Source organism: Anser anser (assembly GCF_964211835.1).
Source record: "Anser anser genome assembly, chromosome: 3".
Classification (NCBI taxonomy): domain Eukaryota; kingdom Metazoa; phylum Chordata; class Aves; order Anseriformes; family Anatidae; genus Anser; species Anser anser.
In genome coordinates this window covers 81413449-81438347 of record NC_139722.1, presented here as the reverse complement: position 1 = coordinate 81438347, position 24899 = coordinate 81413449, and the positions used below count along the sequence as shown (strand labels likewise).

At 36.4% G+C, this 24899-nt stretch overlaps 1 protein-coding gene across 1 annotated transcript in view; it reads left to right on the top strand.

Moving 5' to 3' along the window:
* HEATR1 (HEAT repeat containing 1) overlaps positions 1-24899 on the top strand; it is a 38318-nt gene that overhangs the window by 3576 nt on the left and 9843 nt on the right. Inside the window, exons 4-30 of the mRNA XM_083828116.1 lie at positions 454-595; positions 1121-1222; positions 1816-1956; positions 2566-2777; positions 3986-4119; positions 4964-5072; positions 5448-5558; positions 5998-6115; positions 7337-7444; positions 7847-7942; positions 9028-9116; positions 9430-9641; positions 9909-10030; positions 10522-10719; positions 11924-12107; positions 12400-12548; positions 14233-14425; positions 14930-15102; positions 15925-16092; positions 16971-17213; positions 17942-18073; positions 18676-18782; positions 19824-19967; positions 20646-20764; positions 21050-21171; positions 22526-22654; positions 23609-23839. Of these exons, the coding sequence (XP_083684242.1) occupies positions 454-595; positions 1121-1222; positions 1816-1956; positions 2566-2777; positions 3986-4119; positions 4964-5072; positions 5448-5558; positions 5998-6115; positions 7337-7444; positions 7847-7942; positions 9028-9116; positions 9430-9641; positions 9909-10030; positions 10522-10719; positions 11924-12107; positions 12400-12548; positions 14233-14425; positions 14930-15102; positions 15925-16092; positions 16971-17213; positions 17942-18073; positions 18676-18782; positions 19824-19967; positions 20646-20764; positions 21050-21171; positions 22526-22654; positions 23609-23839 (3988 nt within the window). The remainder of the gene's footprint in view (positions 1-453; positions 596-1120; positions 1223-1815; positions 1957-2565; positions 2778-3985; positions 4120-4963; positions 5073-5447; positions 5559-5997; positions 6116-7336; positions 7445-7846; positions 7943-9027; positions 9117-9429; positions 9642-9908; positions 10031-10521; positions 10720-11923; positions 12108-12399; positions 12549-14232; positions 14426-14929; positions 15103-15924; positions 16093-16970; positions 17214-17941; positions 18074-18675; positions 18783-19823; positions 19968-20645; positions 20765-21049; positions 21172-22525; positions 22655-23608; positions 23840-24899) is intronic.

Here is a 24899-nt window from a genome sequence, read left to right as displayed (position 1 = left end):
CTTGTCTTTATATAAATTGACCGATCCAGATGCAGAAAGTGTGATGTTTCATATCATGAAACAGTGAGCAGGTGGTTGCTGTTGATATAACCTTTTTGATCATGATTTCTTTTTAATATATTGTACAAAAATTTATACTACATTATTGTAGATTTTGATTTAATGTTAACAATCTGTACAGAATAAACTAAGGTTCTAGTTTATGTCAACTAGGGACCTAAAATCATTGACTGAAGGGTAAAAAATTGTTTCTATCCTGACTTCCTACATATGGCTAGTGGCCATTTTTTTGATTCTGGATGGTAAGCGGACCATATGTCTGCCTCAGTGTGATCTTCTCTGGTCTTGCTTAAAAGGAAGCAAACCACGTGTTCTGAGAAGAACATGGCTGAGTCTTTGTTTTGACCTTCAAGTAAATTTTTAACTGTATTTATTTATTTGTTTTTTTCTTAGATTTCACATCCACCTCTACAATCAAGATAGTTTGATTGGTTGTGTTCTGCCGTATCATGAGACTAAACTATTCGTGAGAGTTATTCAGCTTTTAAATATAAAAAGCCCAACTCATAAATGGCATTGGCTGGATCCAATAAGGGTAAAGTACTTAACAGATGCCAGTTGGGAGCAACATGAGGAACTTTATTAATAATATCCTGACTCTGTTACTAGATTTGTGAATATGGTCCACCTGTTTGCGTGGTTACTTGTAGGATAGTACTGAAAGGTCTAATTGCAAGAATGGAGCCTACCACCCACCTGTTGTTTCTGCTATCTTTCTTTAAATACAATGATAAAAAGCTTCAGTCATAATTACTCTTTTTTTTTTTTTGACAAAGTTAGAGTGTGCTTCTAAGGTGTAAGTATTTGCAACTAGGAAGTATGTCAATTACTAAAATATGTGATTATTTGAATATACATTATACATAATGCTGTTCAGTATCTGTCTTAATGTAGATACAAAAAATTCCAGAGAGATGCATGGGTTTCTGTTACTTATTTTCAATTTCAGTGGTGTTAACCGATCAGTAGGCTTAATTTAAAGAGGTTATTATTAATTTTTACTTCGGATGCTTCGTTTTACTCTAGAGTGTTCTAATATTACTTTTTTCACTATGGAAAGAAACCTGGCGTCCCACTGGCAAGGGGTACTCTCATTACACACTGCTACAAAGATCTGGATTTCATGGATTTCATCTGCAGGCTGGTGGCGAAATCCGTGAAGGTTGTTTTCCTTTTATTCTAAAACAACATTTGTGTGTTGTCACTTGTTTGTTCCCATTTTTTTGTATGTATGGTATTATGCTATTTATTAATATTTCGATTTGTATCATGTAGTAAAAGGACTCATTTACTAGCAAACAATATGAACATGTGTTATTACTTATATAGATTACAGTTTCTAGAAATTCAGATGAGGAAGTGGCAGAGAACCAATAAGCCAGGACAAAACAGTTTGGCAATACTGTATTACTTAAAGATACTGTGCTGCTTAAAAGTACTTCATTTTCTTAATTGCTTTTATAAACTTATTCATGCTACTGGTTTGTAACTTTGAATGTGGATATTTCTTTTGGGGATTGTCATGGATGTTTTAAATGTATGCTTTCAAATATTAGTGAGAACATAGAATTGAAAAGGGGGGGCAGTAACCTCTGGCAAAGTTTTCTGCTAGGGGGAGGTGATGCTTTTGGTTGCATCAGCAGGAGTTTGTAGAACTTGCAAGCTGGAGTTCTGAGATCTTAGTCTTTTTTGGGAAACCATATGAGTGTTCCCACTTTTCCTGATGTCTGAACAACTTATTCTTCTATTGTCCAGGTCTTTTCCGAGTTACCTGGCAACTCTGCTCAATTGAGAGTTCTTCTTGCATTTTATGCCTCCACCATTGTATCAGCTCTTGGAGCCGCAGAGAATATAACAGACAGCATAGTCTCCATGCTGCTCCCTTACATCCAAAAGGTACCTGAAGTTTTGTTTTCCTTCCTGTGTGATGAACTGTCCTGTGTTCTACCAACATGATTTCTGCAGCTAACATTCAGGAGGGTTTGAAGCATTAGGCATGTGAAGGTCCATAACTAATAATGCTTTCTCACACCTTAGAAGAGCATTTTTAAGAACTTTATTTCCTACTCTACATGAAGAATGGAACTGTGAGAAATGGGTATACAGTTTGACTGAACCTCTTTGGCTTAGAAACTTAGTGTGCTAACAATGAAAAATTGGAGTCAGAGTAGTCAACCTGCTTTAATATTACCTGTTTGCTCCAGCGTGTGGGATTGCTGCTCTGTTTAAAAGCAGAGCAGCAGTTAAAGAACGTATGTCTCTTCCTTTACATGTGGACCCTGTGTGACAGCTTTTTCTTCTTGAAAGTTAGGTTTATAATTCCTTAAAAGTTAACACCTGGAGAAAAAGCTAGTGTAGTTGCATGGACATCAGGATGAAAATGATTTGTATGTTAATTTACTTTATTATTATTGTTATTACTACTACTATTATTATTATTATTATTATTATTATTATTATTGGCGTATGTCAAAATTACAACTTTATCTCTTTGTCTTTTCCTAGGGCTTGAAATCCTCTATACAGGATTACAGAGCTGCAACATACATGATAATCTGCCAGATGACAGTAAAAGTGACAGTGGAGGTCTCCTTGGTGCATTCCTTGATGTTGCAGATAAGCAAAACATTATCTAAAGTGCCCTCATTAGCCAGGGAAGGGGTAGCGTGTTTGAACCTACTTCTACAAACTCAGAAAGGAGACAATCTTGGGAAAAAGTAAGTCTACATGAATTGAGTTTCCTCCTTTTAAAAGCTCCAGCTGCACTTGGATAATTTGAATGTTTTCATCCTGCTCATTAAAGGGAAACCTCCCTATCAGAAGTGTTGATAGTCAGCGTGTCAAAGGGTTTGGAGGTTTATTTGGCTTGCTTTGAATTTTTTTGTGGTTGCTACAGCTGAGGAGTCTCAGTGGTACGAGTTTGTCATCATTTGGTTCCTCTCCTGCCACTTCCCTCAGTAAAGGGTTGCTGTCAATGTGCGAAACTGAAGCCTGTCAGAAAGAGATTTTCTTGAAAGTGTGAGTCTTGGAAGAGAAATTAGCATAATAATGGTAGTGCAAATTTTGGGTTATTTAAACAGCTTGGAAAAAAAGTAGTTTTGCCCCTTCCATGGAAGAACTTTAAGTTCATATCATTTTACACCTGAAGTGCTTCTGTACCACTACTGCTTTGGTCCCAGAAGTCTTGTGTTCTTCTGGATGTCCATGTGATATTTCATTTCTTTCAGTCTTGTCTGCCCTGCAACAGTTAGTGCTGTTGTGTGCAGCTGAACATGGTGATTGAAGTCCTGCACGCTACAAGGAGTTCAGTTTTCTGGTAGAGAAATTAGCATTGGTATTCCAATAGTCTCTACTGGGAATAAACGCAGCGATTACCTTCCAGATATTTGGAAGCAGTCTTTGAAGAGGAAAACAGGCTAAAAACAAAGCTGCAGGAAGTTAAGAACAGCCATGCTTCATGTATCATGCAGCATCCAGATGTGGATATTAAAGGGAGACAAGATGAGAGGAACTTTTTATTAGTAGGAAGAGATTTACTTCTCTCTGAGGATCTCCTGTCATTAAGCTGTTATTTCTCTTCCCTTCTTTTCACTCTATGCAATGTGAGGATATCTCTTCATGCAATCCATACAATTATTTTTTCTCGTACAACCAACTTCTCAAAAGCGTAGAGATATTCACTGTGCCTTTGCAGCAGCTGTGCTCAGTATGACTGGCAGTACTCCGTTTTCTTGTTGGGCATTAAATGCACCAGTAAAACTGGCAACAAGAAAGTGGTACCCTTTCAGTCTTTTGAGCATTTACAATGAGGCTGTTACCCAGTACTGAAAATTGAATCCTTGGGATGTTTTGCAAGTATTGGTAACACAGATAAGCTTATATTTGTTTTTTTTTGTTCTTTTTTTTCCCCTGTTCTGTTGTGCAGGCCATTTAATTATCTGTGCAACAACCCAGAACTGGTAACACTTTTGCAAGGCCTTTCAGAAGGCTATGATATCTCTCCACTTCTGCGTTACTTGTTGCCTCACCTTGTTTGCAGTATCATGAAATATGATGCAGGTAAGTTAGCACATATATTTAAAACTTTCAGTCTTATAGACAGAGAGCTATGCTAAATGTCTTAGCTGTGCCGTTTTCATTTTGTTTCTGCCCCTAAAACTGTACCAATACACATGAAGATGTGGTTGAGCTTCGGTGTGTGTTGCTTTTTGTTTTTCCAGGTCCTACAGAGAATGCTATTTTAGGCATTGTTATATCTATGTCACTTTGATTTAGATGTTGATTTTCAATGTGCAGCAGTAACTTAATTTTGATATACTAAATTTCTTACTCTTAGAGAAGTATTTTAATATTGCAAAATCCATGATTTGAGTCCCATACATAAATCAATTTTAGGTAGATTACTTGTACTGCATATGTAGTTTAAGTGGTAGAGATCTGTGTTTACCCAGTAAATTAAACGTGCCTGGAAATGTTCCTGGATAATGAGGCTGACTGGTATGCAGCGGCCCATGTCTGTACCAGCAAGTCTGCTTGTGCTGTGGACTGTTTGAACTGCCAAATCATGGTTGGGAAAGCTCTTCAGTTGAAAACGTCGAGCTTGACACCAAGGAGTGCTCTAGCAAGTTGCTGGCATAGGTTGTGGTAGCAGATCTGGAACACCCCCTAGCATACTTGAGTTTATTGATAGCAGTACAGCCTTTAGCACTTCAATGACATTGGTGTGAAGCATTGCTAGCAGCACACTGAGAGCGCGTGGGAGTTATCAGTGGACGTTGTGGTCTTCAACTTGTGTGCTTGGTTCACCAGATGATACTGCCTATACCAGCTACTAGTTTTAGTCAGGGTGGGGAGGTTATGTTCAAGCTATTGTTCGTCTGCTATTATTACTCGTTCTCCTTAGAGCAACAAGAAGAACCTGAGGAGAGAGAGGATCATATTTACATTAGCCATCTTGAAGCTATTCTTCAGACTATACCACTGGAAAAGGATTTAGATCACCTATTGGCTTCGTGAGTTAACATAGATCTGTTTTTGTTTTTTTCTGCGGTACTACAGTCATTTCTGGTTTAATAACAATGAATTGCTGACAATCGTGACAATGCTGTTACCATTATATGAGCATCCCTTTTAGTGTCATGTTTATTTGGGTTTACAAGTGAACTCCAAACTTAGATATTGAAACTGAAATGTTCACTAATCCAGAAGAGTTGCGATTTTAGCACTTGTGGGAATACTTATAGGACAGAGTAAAACATAAGGCCAGGAGTAAATCTGCAATAAGTAATGCATATTAATTATAACCTGTTCAGCAGTATGTTTTATAACATTAATGAAAACTGGTTTGACCTAAAAATGGTGGCTTTTTCTTTTATTTGTAATTTTAGCAAATTTCTTGAAGGGTTTATCTCCTATGGTACAGAGATTGAATCTAATCCCACTAAAATGGCTGCAATCAATCAAAAGCTGCTTCCTCTTATCAGACTTCTTGAGAGAAAGTAAGTTCCATTTTTCTATGACATATATACAGCCTGTAGGCTGATGAGGTCAGCTATGATCTTGGTTTATTGGGTGTCACAAGCACAATAATCTTGCTGAAAAAATACAGTAGAAGTAACTGACTCTCTTAATTTTTGTCTAAATTTTATTTTGCTGATCTAACCTTACATTTTGTCATCACCATCATACCTGGGCACAGACCTACTGGCTTTGTATGGCTTCTTGCTGTGTGACCTTACCTTTTCTGCTCATTAGTTACCCTAGTGGGCTGCATATCATCTGAGTTAAGACAAAGATTGATTGTCTTTGCAAAGCTTCTTAAAATAGCTGATTCAGAAAAGTGCATTCAGCTTCCTTGCATTTCCTTTTATTTCTCTAGAAAATGCTTGCTCTTCTGTAATGCTCTGTGGAAAATGTTGGAGTTTTGTCTGTTGACAGGTATCCTAAAGCCTTAGATGCTGTGCTGGAGGAGCATCTGGAAGGTGCTACAGATCAGGCTGACCAAAATCTTTTTCATCAATTTATTTCTCTGTCACAAAGCTGTGGCAAATACAAGGTAGGTAGAAGCTTAATTCCTGATCCTAGCTCTTACCAGGTTATACTAACAGAAGGTTGATGTTGTGCCAAAGGTCTGCTCTCTGTTCCTTCCCCTCCCTCTACCCCCTTCCCCCCCTCCCCCCCCCCCCCCAAAAAAAAAACAAACAAAAAAAACACTTAAGTGAGGTGATGAGTTGATCAAAAATTTGATAAAAGCTATCAGATCTTTTAAGTTCATGTTTATTATGAACAGTCATGGGTGTGAGTTTTTGTCATCATTAAAATTTACACGTTTCCGCCTGCACCTGATTGCTCTTGTGGTAACTTTTTTTCCTTATGAACATGATCAGTGCACATACTGTACTGTTTGATAACAGCATGGTGCTGCCCAGCAAGGTCTGATCTTACTTAAAGATTTTGTCGGTGTCATGCAAGTACGTTTGGGGTAAGCTGACAAACAACGTTATCAGAGTTAAGAGAAGGTGGCTCGATCCATTTGTTGTGTTGGTTTTATGAATGCTTACAGTCAGTAAGGTGGAAGAACATAGTGTTCAGAGTTCTTCTGTGCAGTTTCTGAAGAGTAAGTCAAACTGAGAGAAACAGAATAACCACTAGAGCAACATGTTAGTTTAAGGATTTTTTGAGTTATTTTTTATCATTAAGAAATGGTTAGTATTGTGAGTGCTGTTTGCAATGATTCCAAGACTGAAATCGCTTAGGAAAAGGTGGTAACCTGTATAATGAAGAACTTTGTGAATTTTTGTACTGATTTCCTGAAGGCATGGATTCTGTGACTGAACAGCAAGTGGGTTAAGAGAGAAACAGAAAAAAGGCATGCAGAATGAAGCCATGTGACTCTCTTCTAGCCCTTAAGGTTCAAAAGATAAGTGCAGGCAATTGTACTGGCAGGGATACCTTTTTAACAGTTTCTATCTGTGGTCTGTCCCATTGACATTGTCACTAGAGCTTTCTCAGAATCCTTAGATAAGTGTAATGTTTCTCTAGGACAGAAAGGTATCTGTGGTTTACTGTACTTTTCAAGTTGCGTTCCAAAAACTGTCTGCCAAAGTGAGGAAGACCAAATTTGGAACTGTTATACAACATCTTTGTCCTGCTGTTGACACTTTTTTGGTCAAGGTTTCTCATCTGAAAAAATAATGAAAGAAACTCTTCCGGTACCCTGACATACTCCTAAAGTATTTTTAACATGTGGTGAGTGACTCTGAAATCTGTATTTCAGTTTCTGGAAGACTCTGATACCTCCCTTCTGCTTAGTTTGAATCATCCTCAGCCAGCTGTGCGAGTCCTGGCTCTTCAGCATTTGAAAGATGTTATCGAAACATCAAAGGTTTGTGTCCTGAATCTCTCACTTACAGAATGTGCTTAGCATATAAAATCTTCTAAAAGCTGTTTGATGGAAATATCAGTTGAAGATAAGTGATACGTTAAATTATTCAGAAATGTCATTCTGACAGTTTTTCATGGTGATTTCAGGAGGCTCCTGTCAGCCTGGAGTCTGGATGTAGTTCTTTTTTATTAAGCTGCTTGTAGACTAAAATCAAATCTAAGTTAATGGTTATTTTTATTTTTCTTTTATTGTTGAAAGTTAGTCAGACTGTTATTTGTGGTTCAATTTCAATGATGTTACCCCTTGTACTAGGATTCAAATATTTCATTATAGCCTATAAATTGTGCTACCAACCTTATTTATTTTTTTTGTTCCGTTGGTTTTTTCCCTTATTTTCTTCAGGAAGGCTTTGATCAGTCTTTCATAGAAGAAGCAATTTTTGAGCGCCTCAAGGATGACAACAGAGATGTTGTAATGTCTGCTTTCAGTGCTTTGGAGGTAGGTGTGTTTCTTTCAATAAGTCAGGTGAGGTTTTAGCTGGTTCTGAGTGTGTGTCTGGAATGTATTCTTTATAATTGCTTTTCTACTTATCTCTTTGATATATAGCTTTTGTCCTTTATTGTTTGTCTTGTACTCCTCTCTTTGTTGTATGGCTTTTGTCCTTTAACAGGATGAAGCAGCACAAACTAGTAGGCTATTGTTGTTTACCTGTTACAGGTACCCCTCTCCTGCAACTTTCTGTTTCCTCATCTTTCCCAAAGTGTCTGTAGTTAGCCAGATTTTATTTATATTTTGTTGTGTAGATACTAAAGCATATTTTAAGCTTTGATTATAAAGTGTGCCTTCTGCTTATCCTGTGTATATCTCTGTAAAAATGATAGCCGTGTCATCTGCCTTTTGTATGGAAAATGGTGCAATGACAAGTCATTACGCTAGTGAGAAGTGCTCAGCTGAGTTTTTCCATATGGGAGTCATTTGATCAGTTGATAGTAGCCAAGTTCTAAACGCCAGCTCGGGTTTATTGGATGGGACTCTGGTATGCATTGTACTGATTGTTTCCAACTAGGGTAACAGTCTGTCTTCATTGCTTCTGCTAGTAGTAGTGGAGAATATTATTAGCAGTAATATAATTGGTCTTGTGTGTTCATTCATTCTCAATCACTAAAAGATAGGAATAGAAGCATTTGAGTGATTATCTTTAAACTTCAGTGTCTTTTGTTGATGTGCCTTTTATTTTTGTAATACAGATGTTGCATAAAGTGAAAGCAATTCTTACTCAATTACCAAGTGTTTTGCTTTTTGTGTTTATCAGTTTTACGAAATATTTCTGCATTCGTTTAAGTCTTTGTACTTTAGATTTCAAGAGAACATACTGGGCAGTCTTATAACATCTGTTTATCCCCAGGATATTTTTATCATGTGATCATCAACAAAATGATGACTTTTTAGTTATTATTAAGAGTTCAATTAGTGTTGTTTGATCCATGATTCAGCTTGATGTAATAGATGCATTTTCCATTGTGAAGAGTAAATTATTTTTTAGCTTATTATACTTACATTTCTCTCTCTTAATTACTTTCCAGATTTTCAGGAAACAAGTCAATCCAGAAATAGTGGTATCAAGTCTTTTGAATATCTTCCAGAGAGCTGATCTCTCAAAGGATGGAAAGTGGTATGTTTCTGTCTTTTTTTTCAGGCTACTTTGTCTCTGCATAAATGAAATTAAAAAGTAACTCTAAAGAATACTTTAAAAACTATTTTTTCACTTTGAATACTTCTTCCTACGCTGTATATATATGCTGAATTATAAGAGAAATTTTCATTATTTGTGTACCATTTCCAGTGAGTTCCCTATTTGTTCTCACTGCTACTTGAATTCTGGAGGGGAAAAAAAAAAAAAACATGGAAAATGGAGAAGAAACCAAAGACATGTAGCAGACATGCTAGAGCAATGGTTTATGAAGATCACTTTTTTTCTTTTTTAGGTACAAGGTTCTGGAGCGAGCAGTAGAAATTTTAGTCAAAGAGGAGATTTTGAAAGAGAAAAAGGAACTACTGGATGAAGCGGTAATGCAGTTGTTGCCGTTTATGGTAATCACTAACGCAAATTCAAAATCTTCAGAATGGAAAATGGCCATTTGTCTGTCAGAATCTGATCTCTGCTCCTTACACCCTTTACTGAAAGGCTGGCCAGAAGGTAGTGTATTAATTGTACCTAATTTGATGAAAGAAAAATTATGACAATGTAGCACTTCATGCTTACTGAACCTTAACAGTAATTGAGAGAGACTGGCTGTCATTAATAAGCTATTATACTAAGAGCATGAATAGAATTGTTTAAAAAGCTCTTTGAAAGAATGAAGTTGTATAGTATTTTCCTGACTGTTTATAAATAGTACTGAGCTGCCAGTGAGATTTGTATACCTCTGTTCTCTGATTTATTCATTTTTTTCCATTGGAATAGCTCTTCAAGCAGCAATTAAATCTAGCAAGCCTGCAGAACTGATTGGAGCGGTCAACAAGGAAATGATTCTGTTGTTTTCTAAAAATATGACTTCAGGGGACCCTTCCTTATTATTGCAAATGGTATGTGCGCCATGTTTCTCTAACCTTAATTTACAGGTGGTAACTAGTAGAAAAGATGTCAAACTTTATATGTGCTTTTCATAGCATTATTATGTCATTATCAAGCTGCTATGGAAATGTATGCATATTGCATTTAAGAAAAAAACAGTACAAGAGAGATAAAAGACATTTCTGTTTTAACATAGGAAAAGAAGAAGTGAAGCCATTACCTATTTGGAGAAATTATTGCTGTAACCAAATTGCAGGAATTTTAAGTTTCCTGGGTAAAAAAAATAAAGAAATAAATATACCTGTGGATAGTTCATAGACACAGATGTGTGTGTGTTCCCAGGTTCCAAAGGGTACCATTACAGCAGACAGTAATTTGTTACCAATGATAGAAGGTAATAAGGATTTAATTAGACATGCAGATGAAACACTCTGTAAAGTCATAGCGAAGTCCCACTATCTCACAGACTTTTTGTTGTTATTCCTGCCCTTCCATTTCCAAGGTTGATGATCTGATATGTGTTGCTGAAACAGAATCTGACAACGTGAAACAGAAAGTAACTGCTCATATAATTGGTTCCGTGCTTGTTCAGTGCTGCTGTGATTCACAGATGAAGGAAAGTTATTTTTCAGTGGCTATCAGAGTCTTCCGCTTCTTGGATGAAAAAATACGAAATCTCAAAGCTTGTCATCCTGCAGAGGTGAGATATAAACAGTTAGGAGAAGGTGTTTTCTTTGTAATGGAGAAATGTCTTCCATCAGAGGAAGAGGCAGCTTAGTAGCCTTGAGGAGGACTGAAAATATTGCCGTTGTTTCTTTTCAAAGAGAAGCCGCGCAGTTGGCAAGAGTAATTGAAGTTGCCATTAAGAATTTCTCTTATATTTTACCGCTTTGGTGAGTCCATGTTAAAAAAAATAAGAACTCCAGTGCATTAGCCTAACACCCCACCAAGTGATTCAGTGTGTCAGTGCTTTGAGCTTGGCACCAAGTTTGGGGCATTTTTGCCAGCTACCTTGGGGTATCAGGTGTTATTGTTGAGCTTAGGAATACCATTTTTTTCAGTTGTTGAGTAAAAGGTTTGATGACTTGTTCAATATGGGAAAGAAGGACATACAACTGAGTATAAAAAAGAGCATATATTAATTTCAGCTTCATGCAAGTCTTTGGAACAATATTGAAAGTGTTGCTCCTGGGTTGTTGGGTTTTGGTATATTGCACAGCTCCATAAGCAGTTGTATTGACATTTGTTGGGAGATGACACAGGTATAAGGAGGAGCCATCAGGCAGGAATGATATTCAGAAGAGTATTGCTGCATCTTTCGGCTTTTTTTTTTTCTTTATTTTCATGCATATTTCCCATATGGGTTTGTTGTCCTTATTGTTGTTTGTTTATTTAAAAATGTTAAGAGTTCATTTCTTTTCTTGTGTAAGAAACCTAGGTGAGCAGGGCCGTATTTATTTGTGTGCACCTCTTCACATGCATCTGTAGCAATACATCGTAATTAGCTTTTCTTACTTCAGATGATTCCATCAAAGGGTTTTTATATACAAAAGTATCTGAAAGATATGGATTATGTTTCCCAAACAGAGCTAGATGAAAGGATGAAACTGAATGTCCACAGAATGCTCTAACTGCTCATCTCTTTGAAGCGATATTTTAGGTGGAGTTTTATTGTACCCTTTTGTTACTTTGCTTATGTATACTCTTAATCATGGTAGTAAGAGCAGGTATAAATTTTTAAACCTCAGATGCAAGTTTAAATGTAAAATCAGAATTGTAATTCACTTCATAATGATACCTGTTTTGAGGTTAGAAATGTAATATTGCTGAACTTTAGTGCTAGATTCTGTCTTCAGTTGGATGAGATTATGACAATGTATGTTTCAATAAATCTTCATTCGCAGGAAACTCCCTCAAATTGGTCTATTGAAACAACACAGGAAAGTTTGGTGCCAATGGACTTGTTAACTGCATATATAGAAAAGCTCGATAGTGACCAGACTGTTGATGCAGAGGAGTCTGCCATGTTTGTGTTTTTATTGAAAAGTTTTATTCATCACCTTAAACCTCCTTCATCCTTTCCAAAAGGTAAGTGTTAAAGTTTCGAATGTCATCTTTTATACAACAATTTGAAGTTAAGGAAAGTGAGGAGTTTTCGTGTGTTTGTTTGCTTGCTTTAGAGGTTTTGGAAAAAAGCAAACCTTGCTTTCCCAGTCTTCTTCCACTGTTGATATTGTGTGGAGATCTGTAAAGATGTCTTATGAACATGAAATCAGCAAAATGTATTGTCTTACTTTGAATAAAGGTGTTTATTTTCAATTTGTCCCTGAAGTTTTTCATATGTATCCACCATGACTGATTTGTAACTTTTATTTTTTAGAAGGAACTTGGTGGAATCCTGAATCTTTGAATCAAGATAGCCAAAACTATCTGCACCTCCTTTTGGGGCTGTTTGACCTTCTTGTTTGTGGAGCTAGTGAGGGAGGCAATGTTGTTCAGTACAGAGCACTGATGAATCTCTTACTTAAGGTATTATTTTCATACTTACTTTCTTAATTACTGTTCTGAGTTACTATTCATCAAATGTTATGCAGAAATACAAAATTTTAGAGAAAGGTGAGAAAAATTGAGTATTGATCATGCAACACTGCTTGTGGCATGCTAGTGCTATGAGGAAACATGAGTCTAAGCTTCAACTGGTTAGTTGACCTTAACTGAACGTGGTAGGAAACTCAAGTAAAAATCAATAAATGTACCAGTTGAGGCAAAGGTGAATATGCAATACTGATTTGCAGGACAAAGGTTCAAGAGCTAGAGCTTCTGGTACTACGTAAGAGCAGAGCAAACAGTTTCTCTGAAATTTGTTAGCTTTTAAAATAAAAAAAAATAAAGAACTGGTAGAACACAGTGCATGTTTAGAAGAGAGATGAATGAAAAGATGGTAGGAGAGACTACAGAAAGTTTGTGGGATGGGGTTAGTCATGTCTTTAGTATTTAGTGAAGGCAATAGCTGCAGTAATAATTTGCTTCTTTCACTTGTGAAGTACTGCTGATCTCTGATTTTGAGGATGTTTAGTTTGAAAAAGATAAGAAAATTATTTTTGCTTGCTCCAGAATAGCTAATATAACTAGAAGCTAGATCTTGGTGGAATCCTAGAAAAGACAATAGGCTAGAGTGTATTAGAAGCTTTATCATTTGTTCCTGCAAGCTATATACAGTCTTCAGGATGCTGAGTGGGCACTCCTGTTTGATGAATAGAGATCTCTTAGGATTCCAAAGAGCATTTTGCAGACAGAAAAAGTGGTAGCTATTGCCAGACCATATAGTAAACAAGTGATTGTTAATTGATTTGGAAGACTATTAGGAGACAATGTAACTGCTTCAAAATCAGAAATTCTCCTCATTAAACTTTAGACAGGAGCAAAGCTGAGATAATTGGATGTAGATTTGTGAAAAACTAAAATGAATCTTGTGGAGCAGCTACCTGTTGAAGAGGTGGGGGGATGGAGACAGGAGTGGGAGATGCTCTGACCTGTATCTGAGATGGCCTGTGATATGTGTATGATTCAGGGTTTGTTTATTTTGGTTCATGCTCTATTATTGTAATGTCTGTACATCAAATCCAGGACAAATTCTATAAGTAACATGTAGTGTGAATATTCAACACAGAAAGCTGTGCCACACAGAGAAGTTAAATGCCCAGTCCTAAGACAGTAGCTGATAGAATTCTGAAAAATCTTTCAGTTTATACAACTGATGAAAAAGCCAGGCATTACTTCCTTAGAACACTTCTAATGTAAACATTACTGCCACTCAAAAGAGAAGATGAAAGTTATTAATTTTGCTCTATTTTGCATATAACCATTTTCATGCTCAGTTAACACATTATAAAAACGTTCATATGGATGTGGATTTGGTCTGCAATGATAAGGAAATGTATACTTTATTTATGTATCTATAGACTACATGTTGTCTGTTAAACTAAATAAGCAGTTTGTCAAGAAAGACATGGACTTTTTTTACATCTGCAAGTATTGTCATCAGAATAAGCTTGGGAATGTTTTCTTCCCAAAAGAACACTGTTTCTGACTCTTTAGTTTTCTCCTGTGTGCTCCTTTGGTTTGGGTGGTTTATCTGATGTATTAGTTTGCCAAATCAAGGCTGTCCTGACCAACTGTTCTTTTTTTTTTTTCTCTTTTATTTACATGTAAGGTACATGTAAAAGATTCAGAAGTTCTCTTCAAATTCCTTTCGATTTTATGGACTTACAGCTTTAACCTTTCAAATCATCTGAATTATGAAGTCAATGCAATGCTGCAGACTCGAGCTTTATATATTGGCTATGCAGTGCTTGTATCTCAGACATACCAAAAGAAGAAACAGCTACTATCACCATCGTCTCCCGGTAAAATACAATCTCTCCATCTCTCAACTTGAGGCTTAATGACAGTGTATTTTAATTTCATGTCATTTTCCTATATTTCATACCATGGAGGGGTATCTCTAATCATTTATGTTCAGCTGCACTGTGCTGAGATAGCTGTCTTTCTTGCTGAGTCACTGCTGCAGTTGGTAGCCCAATTTTGAAAGTAGTTGAAACAGCTTTTATTGTTGTTGTTTTCTTTTTTAATCTTAAAGGCCTTAAAAAACAAGGTCCTACGCTGAATAAGTCAGTTATAGCACCTTACTTTCTGTGCAGTATAAGCATGTGGAAGGACCATGGCGAAGAAATTCAGAACCATCAATCTGTGAGGTTTATGTTGTCTTTGTGTAGTCTAGATGTTTATAGTGAAAAGAGATTACTTTTAAATTCTAAATTAATGTTGATGCCTCCTCAGAGACAGATACAGTAAAATTCTGACCATGGAATTCTGTTGTCTTTTTCTGCTTTCCTTCATTCTTTTTACAGTGGTGATATCTCTGCTCATTAATTTGGGTAGTCCTGTGAGCGAAGTTCGAAGGGCTGCTCTCAATTGCTTCCGTTCCTTAAGCGGGGTGAAGGAGTCTTTATTTCACCCTATTTTTCAGCATCTGGGGCAAAAGACAGAGGAGATCATATCTGACCCTACATACATCACACAGGTATTTGTGCTGTTAAATTGTGCTTTGGTACAAGTTTCGTCGGCTGCTGCAAGCTGTGATGTAACATAATTGGGTTAGGGAGTACTTAAACAAACTGGACATACTTATGTCCATGGGGCCAAACGGGTTGACCTACAGTGCTGAGGGAGCTTGCTTATGGCACTGCAAGGCCATTCTTAGTCATCGTAAGAAGAAAAAAAAAAGTCACGGCAATTAGATGTTCCTCAAAACTGAAAGCAAGCAAACATCACTCCTGTGTTCAGGAAATGTGAGAACGAAAAGGCAGAGAACTGCAGGATGGTCAGCCTCACCATTGATCCCTGGGAAGGTGATGGGGAGCAGTCGGCATTGATTTATGAAGGGGGAAGTTGTGTTTGACCAACCTGATAGCCTTTTATGATAAAGAGAAGAGCTTAGTAGACAAAGGGAAAACAGTGGATGTTTACCTTGATTTTAGAAAGGCTTTTGACACTGTCTCAGACAACATTCTCATAGACAAGGGAGGTGCACTGAAAACTGGCTGACCGGCCAGCACAGAGTGTTGCGATCTGTGGCACAATGCCCCCTGGGAGGCAGGTCCCTAGCAGGATTCCCCAGGTGTCAATACTGGGGCCAGTACTGTTCAGTGCCATCATTAACGATCTGGATTGTGGAAAAGAGTGCACCCACAGCAAATTTGAGATACTAACTCATGGTTTATTTGCAGGTGAACAATTCAGTTTATATCTGGATTGCATTATTACAAAAGCATTGAATAAATGTTGTTTTAAGGCACTTTTACGGCAGGGAAAGAAATTTATTTTCACTTTGTTACTGAACTAGATCATGGCAACCCTATTTGAGGAGCTCCAGACACAACCAAAACAGAAATCCCAGAAGAAAAAATTGTCAGAAGCTTTGGAAAGCATACTCGATTGTGTACAAAACCCTATTTGCCCATCATACGTCGCAAGAAGCTTAATGAAAATTCTTCACGAAGTCCATGGTGAGGTGAGTCCAGCCTTTATATTTTCACACTTGTTCTGTCAGTATTGCATTTAACTGAAAAGCAGAAATCACGTCATTTAATAGTAATGCTGTTAAGCAACTTCATAATTTATAGATTGTTAGGCATTAAGTTGACACCTTCAATAGTACGCAGTTACGCTGCAAAATATGATTTAATGAAACACAAAATATTGTCATACTCTATCCAGGAATGTGTGGGATGCAGAATATTGTGCTGGAGTTGTTAAGGAAACTCTCTTGAAGTTACTGAAAAGTTTCAGAAGAAAGTTCTTGCAGAAGAAATTGATTATCTTGGCTAGGTGTCTGTGAATAGAGTTTTCTGTACGGAATTGTAACATAATAGAAAGTACTATTCATTTAATTAGTTTTATGTGTACATATTAACCTCATTTTATCCTAGTTTATTCAGAATTCCTATTCTCTAAGTGTTGGAAAATACGTGAGTTTACTGTTCAAAAAATGAATGAAGTTATGAGTTTTTGTGTTCTGTTCAGTTGTATGTTTCTTGAAGGGATTGTACATTGCATAGAAGATGAGTGTTCTTGCCCCACACTCAGGTTTTGTAGGAGACAGTAGTCATAAATTGTTTAAAAAAAAAAAAAAGCCTTCTGTACTTTAAAAACATGAAATACTACCTACCCATCAAAGGAGAAATAGAGCTGATAAGGAGGTACTTGTGGTAACGTGACAATAAATATTGTATTTTTCCTCTTTAATAGCTGTTGCGTAAAGTACAGTAGGAAATGTGGTACTAGAGAGGGAACAGATGATGCATTAAAATGAAGCTGCACTATTGGAAGCTTGTTAAAACAAGAATGAATAAAAAGCAAACTGTTCTTACAATTTTTCTCTGTTTGCAGATGATTCTTTCTCACCTCTTGCCTGCACTAGACCGGTTACTTGAGAAGGTCTCGAAGGAACCTGAGACAATGTTAAAAGATGAAGCAGTTTTCCTGCATCTCATACTTGGGAAGTTTAATGAACATTCAGCAACCCTCTTGTGCAAGAATCAGCAGAGTCTGGATTTATTTATCAAAAGTCTACATGCTGCCAAGAAAATCTATGAAGAAATTCCACCTTTCCAAATTACAGCACTTGGGCAGGTATAGCTTTCAGAAAGGTTTTTAATTTGCTTTTGTGCTTACAGCAAATAGCAGTGTTTAGAATTGTATTTGCAAGGAGTCCGTAGTTTTTGCCCTTTCTTTCATTACAAGTTTTCAAGGTCTCCACAAAAGCTTTGAAACAGCTAAACAGGCTGCAAAGCTCTCTTAAACTTCTTAAACTTCCTGGAAGAAATTGCTGCTTGCTTCATATCATTGTATTTGCATGCAGGTGAATACCTGTATGATTGCCTGCAGATACTGCCGTTCCACTGTTGGTTTTTTTTTGGTTTGTGTGTTTGTTTGTTTGTTTTTTGTAAGTTGTTCAGGATCTTTGCTTTTCTTCTGAGGAAAAGATGTTAAGAAAATACAGTCGGTGAGAAATAATCTAATTTGAAGGAGGCTACAAATTCAGGCTAATAGTCCAATACTTTAAAAAAAAAAAAAAAAAAAGTCTAGCAACAGGAGGTATGCTCTCACAAAGGCATTTAGAAAAATTTTAGGAACCAATATGTCTGATGGATATTTCAGAAGTATGTGCTTTGTATATAGGGATTTTTAGATGTATGCAAATAGCTGGTTAGTATGTACATTTTTATTATGTATGTTCATACACATTAGTATGTTTGTCTGGGTGTATAATACATAATCTAACATACCCAAGTTTCATTTCTTGTGATTTTGTTACCTTCTTACAGTAAACCTCTGTCCTTTCTTTTTCCCCTTTGTAGATTACTAAACCATTCTTTGCAGCTGTGTCAGATGGGATGGTGCAACAGAAGCTATTAAAAGTACTGTTTGACTTACTGCTAAACTGTAAGAACCCACTTTGTGCCCAGACAATTAGCAGTGTGTTTAAAGGGGTAAGTGGCAAACTCCAGAACACAAAATTATGTTTAAATGTTTTGCAGTGGTACCATGCTGCTACATTGATTATTAATGTTCATTGTTTATATCACTTACAGCATGTAAGGAATTAGAAACTATTTGTTATATAGTTGCATTAGTGGCATAAAAAGTTAAATGGCTGCTTTTAGAAGGTGTTTCTGTAGAAGCCATACATCAGTCATTTGTTATTCTTTTAACGAATTCAGTAAAAGTCACTTCTTTCTGCTGCAGTGATTTCATTTTTCGGGGTAAAAACTGCTTTTTTTGTGTGTGTTTTTTTTTTTTAACTGTTACTAGAAGACTTTTCCTGAAATACATTCATTGTAGCTGTCATATAGCAATTTATTATTTTACTTGCACTTGAAATCACTTCCTCATTTTATTTGCTGCAAGAACTACATTTAGGACAGGCATTCAGAAATTAAGGTGATAAGACTTAAATAGGTGAATTATATACCCATATGTCCATGAAAGGGATGTGTTTAAAAAAAAAAAACAAAAAAACAGGAGGAGGGGTCATAGGTGTGTGGTGTGACACATTGTTCGTGTGTAATTGAAGTATTGCTTTTTGTTTCAGATTTCAGTGTGTGCGGAGCAGATTGTCACAGAACTGGAGCCACCTGAGAAAACCAGAAGTCTGACCACTGTTCAGCAAACTAGAAGGCAGAAAATGCAGCAACAGAAGTAAAATAACTAGAAATAGAAAAATGTTTTCCATACAGTTTGAAAACACCTTTCATTTAGTACATTTCATAATTGGTATTTGAAAGCATGACTATCTTTTTCATTTTCCCTGTGTGATAAAATAACTGTGAGCTATTTTCAGCAGCAGAAAACTAACCCATTTTGCTGTTTTAGAATAGATTAGTCCTAATTTAAAAAAAAAAAATCCTCTTCTGATGTTGGCATTTGCTTTTGGTTTTGTAGGTATTTAAACTTTATTGGTAAAAACGTTGTATGGACAGATTACTGTACACATGGCTAACCTAACGATGTGCTTCAAAGTGTTACTGTTAGTCAGCTGAAAGACAGTATTTTCTTTTAGTTAAAATAGAAATACAAGTGATTTTTCAAGTCTTCACCTTGTTTCTTCTCCCCATTCTCATAAGGAAGAAGCTGTTTTGTACACTTTTTTTTTTTTTTAATCATCAGCTGTTGGACACTGTTGAAACAGGATTTTGGGTTGGTTTTCTTGGCATGACCTAGAATAACTGTTCTTATGTTCTTGCTTTAGTTCACTGGACCTTTTTTAATGATCTTGACTCATTGATCCATCAGAGTTTATGTACATGTGTACATAGACACATGCCCATTGCCCTCATACTCAGTGGTTAGACAAATAGTAGTTCAGAAGGTGCAAGTTTCCTGTATGACAAGCAGATTGGAATTTGGACAATTATTTAATAATAGTTGTTCATTTGTCTTTTTCCTCACAGAAGTCTGCTTCATCACGTAGACTTTCTGTATACACAGAAGGTGTGCTATACTTGCTTATTTTTTCAAGTTCAGCCTGTTTTTAATTTAGTTGTTTAAAATGTTTTGCTGCTTCAGTCAAAAGTCCACATATTGCCACCTCTCCCAGGAGAAGCAGTAAAGGATATTATTTGAAAGAAATACTTTTTTTTTTCTTTTTTACTTATGTATCTGTTCCCTGAAACACTGTAATATTTATTGTAGTATTTTATTTGCAATTGTATATCCTGATCGCTTGTCTTACGTTTTTAGAAAGCCGCAAGAGGCAGAATTGGCACCAGAAACGAGCCACTTCAGCTGGCAGAGGGTTATGCTTATTCTGGAATTACTGCAGCATAAGAAGAAACTTAAACGTCCACAGGCACTTGTGCCTGCACTTTTTAACCTGCTGAGCCGGTAATGATGCCTCTATAAAACATGAGTCTATGAGCATGCTCTTCTGCAACAGACATTGTAAAGCATTAAAATGTGGGCTGCTTTCTCTCTGCTTTATTGCCAGGTTCAGTAGCTTGTATTTTTTTACTTAAACTGCTTTTAGGTAAATCAGATAAAGGGAATGGGAGGTTTTTAAGAGTTGTTTGCCTTATAAAACAATGTGATGAGCTTTTTAAGATGGTTATCTGATATCTAGCTTTTTATGTGAAGACTTTGTTTCTCAGGTTCTTGGGAGTGTTAAGAAGGATGACACCTGTGCTAAAACTGGCACAAATTACAGGACTTAACTTTTGCAGAACTATTATAAAATATTTTAAACTTTAAAATTCCTCCCAAAACATTGTGGAACTGCTTTCAACCAGTGGAACCTAAGAAAAGTATTGCTCTTCATGCCAGCCCTATATCCAGGCAGTTACTAAAGATTGTTTTGTGTGTTTTTTGTTGTTTTTTTTTTTTCTTATGCCTTTGTGTAGACTGGCAATCATATGTCAGGGAATCATCTGATACTCCTTACAGCACTTTGATAAATGTCTTTTATTAGGCAAGCTGCTGTGTTTGAAACTAACAAAGAAGAGAGACTTATAAAGGAAAGTACTTACCTTCTTTTTCCAATCTCTAAATTTCTTCCTGAATGTATAGGTGTCTGGAACCTCAGGCATCAGAAGAAGAAAATATGGAATATACAAAGCAATTGATCCTCAGCTGCCTGCTAAACATCTGTCAGAAATTGTCTTCAGATGGTAGCAAAGTACCAGCAGGTAAAAATTGCAGACTTATTTCTTGATACTCTCACCAGTACATCATTAAAGCAACAATCTCTAGCTTTTTTCTTTTTTGAGCCTACATTGTGTTGTAGAGAGATAGGTTCCCCCGTAGTGTATACAAGCTCGTCCTACTAATTGTGGGATTTTGTTGTTGTTTGGTTTTTTTGTTAGATCCTTTAGGTATGGTCTGCAAATTGAAGCCATTGTTTGAGTGTACTCAAGTTTATTCCTACATAGTTTACTATTAGGGTGTATATTAATTTTTTTTTTTGCTTGCAGATGTCCTTGATAAAGAAAAATTCAATGTGGAACTGATAGTTCAGTGCATCAGGGTATCTAAAATGCCCCAGACACATCATCATGCACTGCTTCTCCTTGGTGCTGTTGCTGGCATGTTTCCTGTAAGTAGTGCCTGAAGATGCAGAGCTTTTCTATTGGAAGAACTTTTCTAAAAGGAGCAAGAGGCAAAATTTACAAGTTCTCTACTGTTTTAGGGTCTTCTACTTCGTTTTAAAACAAACCTCTGTATTGATAGTTTGGTCATGCATCATTTATGATTTGCAATGAAGAGGGTTAGAAGTGGCAAGAGCTTTCTAACAGCAGCTCTGCCTCACCTCTACATTCTCAAAGTTCTGGTACATTGTTTCTTCTTTCTCCTGCTTTTTTATGGAGGAGAGAGCATCCAACCCAATAATATGTGTATTCTTACAAGTTTGTATCTTGTACAATGAGAAATGTAGTTGATGATACAACCAGGTTTGGTCTGATTTTAATTGACCACAAGCAGGTCTTCTCTTCTATGGATTGAAATTTGACAGTACTCTTTGAAGTACAGTTCTTGTGCTCTGGAACTGTAAAAGCAGCAAAATGTACACAAATGTATCAAACTCAGTTTGCATCTTTATCTTTAACTGAGTGCTTTCTCCACACGTTTGGAATGCTACTTCTTACCCCAGAGTCAAGAGATATTCTTGACAATCAAACTTTTGGAGGATTTGAGTTTGGCTTTTTTTATTTTGGGGATTATTTTTCTTTGTCACCATCTTGCTACTATCACCTACTATAGAGCTAAGCTTTTATTACACATTAATATTGACTGTGACAGGATTTTCAATTTCAGTATAAAGACAAATATTTGGTAAAAGTCTTATCCTTCTCTTTAAATCTATAACGCTGCTTTAGCTCACTAAATCTAAATGACAAACGTAGCCATATCTGGGACAAAATCTAGGAATCTAATTCTTGAGCTAAGTGACACCACTAATTCAGCACTCTCAAAGTAATATTGTGATTACAATCTAGCCAAAAAAGGCCAAAATGTTAATATCAGCACTGCTGCTTTCTATTGTATCGCTGTACATATTTTAGAAATATAAAGGAGGGGGGCTGTGTAAGAGCTGGAAATCTCCCGAAGGCTGATTTTGCTTGTCATACTACTGTAGCACTGGGTTGAAGAGTTCAGAGCATATGATGAAACTCAACTGTCAATTTCCACTCTTCAATTATTTGCTTGGAAGTCAATCTTGTTCTCTAAATAGTATTTAGAACTGTGACAATCACATATTAAGTAGTCTTAAGGGACACTATATGTTTAAAATTAGTTTAGTGGCGATTTTGGGAACATAGCAATGATTCTCATTTTCTTATATAGGAATCTAGTGATGTTTGTGGCAATGAGAGATACCTTAAAGTACACTGTACTGAGCAGCTCAGTTTAAAAAAAACAAACTAATCTCATCTGTCTTTTTATTCCAGGATAAAGTTCTCCATAACATTATGCCTATTTTTACATTCATGGGAGCAAACGTCTTGCGTCTGGATGATACTTACACATTTCAAGTAATAAATAAGACAGTGCAGATGGTTATTCCTGCTCTTATACAGGTAAATTTGTCTATACAATGGAAAGGAGTAGGAAAAATGTAAACAGTAAGTTTATTAATTAAGTAGAATAAATAGTTTGGAATATTGGTAATAGAATATGTTTGTATCCAATTCTAGGATTACTTTTAAGTAGCTAGATAATGAATTATATATAATAAATATGTTAACAAACTACTCATCCAATCAACTGAGTTCATCAAAACTGCTGCTTTTTTTAATCGTACAAGCAACTGCACTTCATAAAAGGTTTAGGAAAATAGTACCACAGTTGTACCTAAAGAGGATCTAAAACGTACTTTGTGTTCTAGTTTTTCACCGTAGAAACAGCTGGCAAGTTCAATACAGGAGCTGCTAGAAATGAGAAAAAGGTTATAATAGTCACATGGTAATGTGTCATGGTTAATAATACATTGTGAACACGACAGTAAGAGAACTAGTCTGAATTAAGTGGAAAGGTAAAATATTTGGCAAAGGCTGTTTTTTTGCACAGGTGATATTTGTGTGCGTATTCTTGTTGTTTGTTTGTCCGGACATCTTTGATAGACAAATGGTTATAAACAAGCAAAAAGAAATCTTTTTTTCTTCAATCAGATTTCACTTGGACCTAGTATATCGTAAAGTCATTCATAGATTTAAACATGAAAGACGACACAGGAGTTTCTTATGTAAAAGTAAATTAGTAAAAAAAAAAAAAAAAAAAAAACAATAAAATTTCCACTGCTAACAAGTTAGCTTGGAAGGGCTTGGAAGTTTTGGGGATTTGGTGTGGTTTTTTGTTTTTGTTTTAAGTCTTTCATTGCAACCATTGCAAATTACTATAACAAAATTTCTTTCAGTTTATACTTTTGGCAATACAGCTATCAGCCACACAGTGCTTTCTTTCACCTGCTGGATTTACAAGAAAGAACTTGTTTGTGATAATCTGTTTGAACTGCTGTACCTGTATTTAAATAGGCTGAAGACAGTGATTTGTCAGAGTCCTCAGGAAGTGTGGAAGAGGTGGTGATAAAAATCATTCGTGTGTTCGTGGATGCCTTGCCCCATGTGCCAGAGCACCGCCGCCTGCCCATCCTGACCCAGCTGATCACTACAGTGGGAGGAGAGAGGTTCCTCTGGGTTCTCCTGGTGCTGCTGTTTGAGCAGTACGTCACCAAAACTGTGACTGCAACATCAAGCACAGACAAGGTTAGACTAGTGCAGTTGACCTTTTCCTCAAAGACTGATCTCCTCCTTTCTGTTCGTAGTCACGCCTTTAAGAAGGTGCAAGATGAGGCCTTACTTTATGCTAAAAGAAGTAGTGAGCTCTGAGCTTGTGCTTTAGCAGAACCTGATGGTGATGTTGACTACATTTTGTGTGGCAGATATAAAATGTTTTTGTCCTTGAGCCTGGACATATTGTCAGATCATATTGTACACCAGTACTTGACTTGAAAATCTGATAGATATGTAGTACTTAAAAAAAAAAAAAAAAAAAAAAAAAAAAACCACTTGAAACAATTTTGGTCTTCCCACTATTGAGGTAAGAACTCTCTTATGTCAGAAATATGTAGAAGTTCTTGCTGCTTTAGCATTGGCAGACCCTAGTATTAGGTGAAAACATTGCTTATAGGTAAAACAAAAGGGATTACTAAAAACACAGGTGAGAAGATATGGTCTTCCTGCTGAACAGGCTGCCCAGGGAATTGGTTGAGTCACCATCCCCGGAGGTCTTCAAGGAATATGTAGATGTAGAACTTGGTAGCATGGTTTGGTGGTGGGCTTGTCACTACTGGGTTAAACGTTGGACTAGATGATCTTTGACTCTGACTAGAGGTGTTTTCCAGTCTGAATGATTCTATGTACGGAAAGATCCCCCCAAACTCTTCATAGATTACTATTCTGATTGATTAGAGGGCATTTTTATATTAAATGTGTGAAAGCTGCTAAAGATGCGGAGAAGAGCTAATTTTACGATATGGAAAAGTATTTTTGAGCACTCTGTTACTTCCATCTTATTTGACAAACTTTGTATGGGATACTACTCAGGTGTGTCAATCCTGGCCATCCTGTAGGATGAGATCTTGAGTTATTCTTAGAAAATAAATCTTTGCCTAGAAAAGATTAGGTTTTGATTAGTTTAAAGAAACAGGGGCTTGATCAAGAACAGTGGGAAAAGGTAACTTTTCTCTCTGCTTTAAGTAATTTTTCATCAGGGTATGAAATGGCTAGAGACACCCCTGATGAAATATGGATTATTTCACCATTA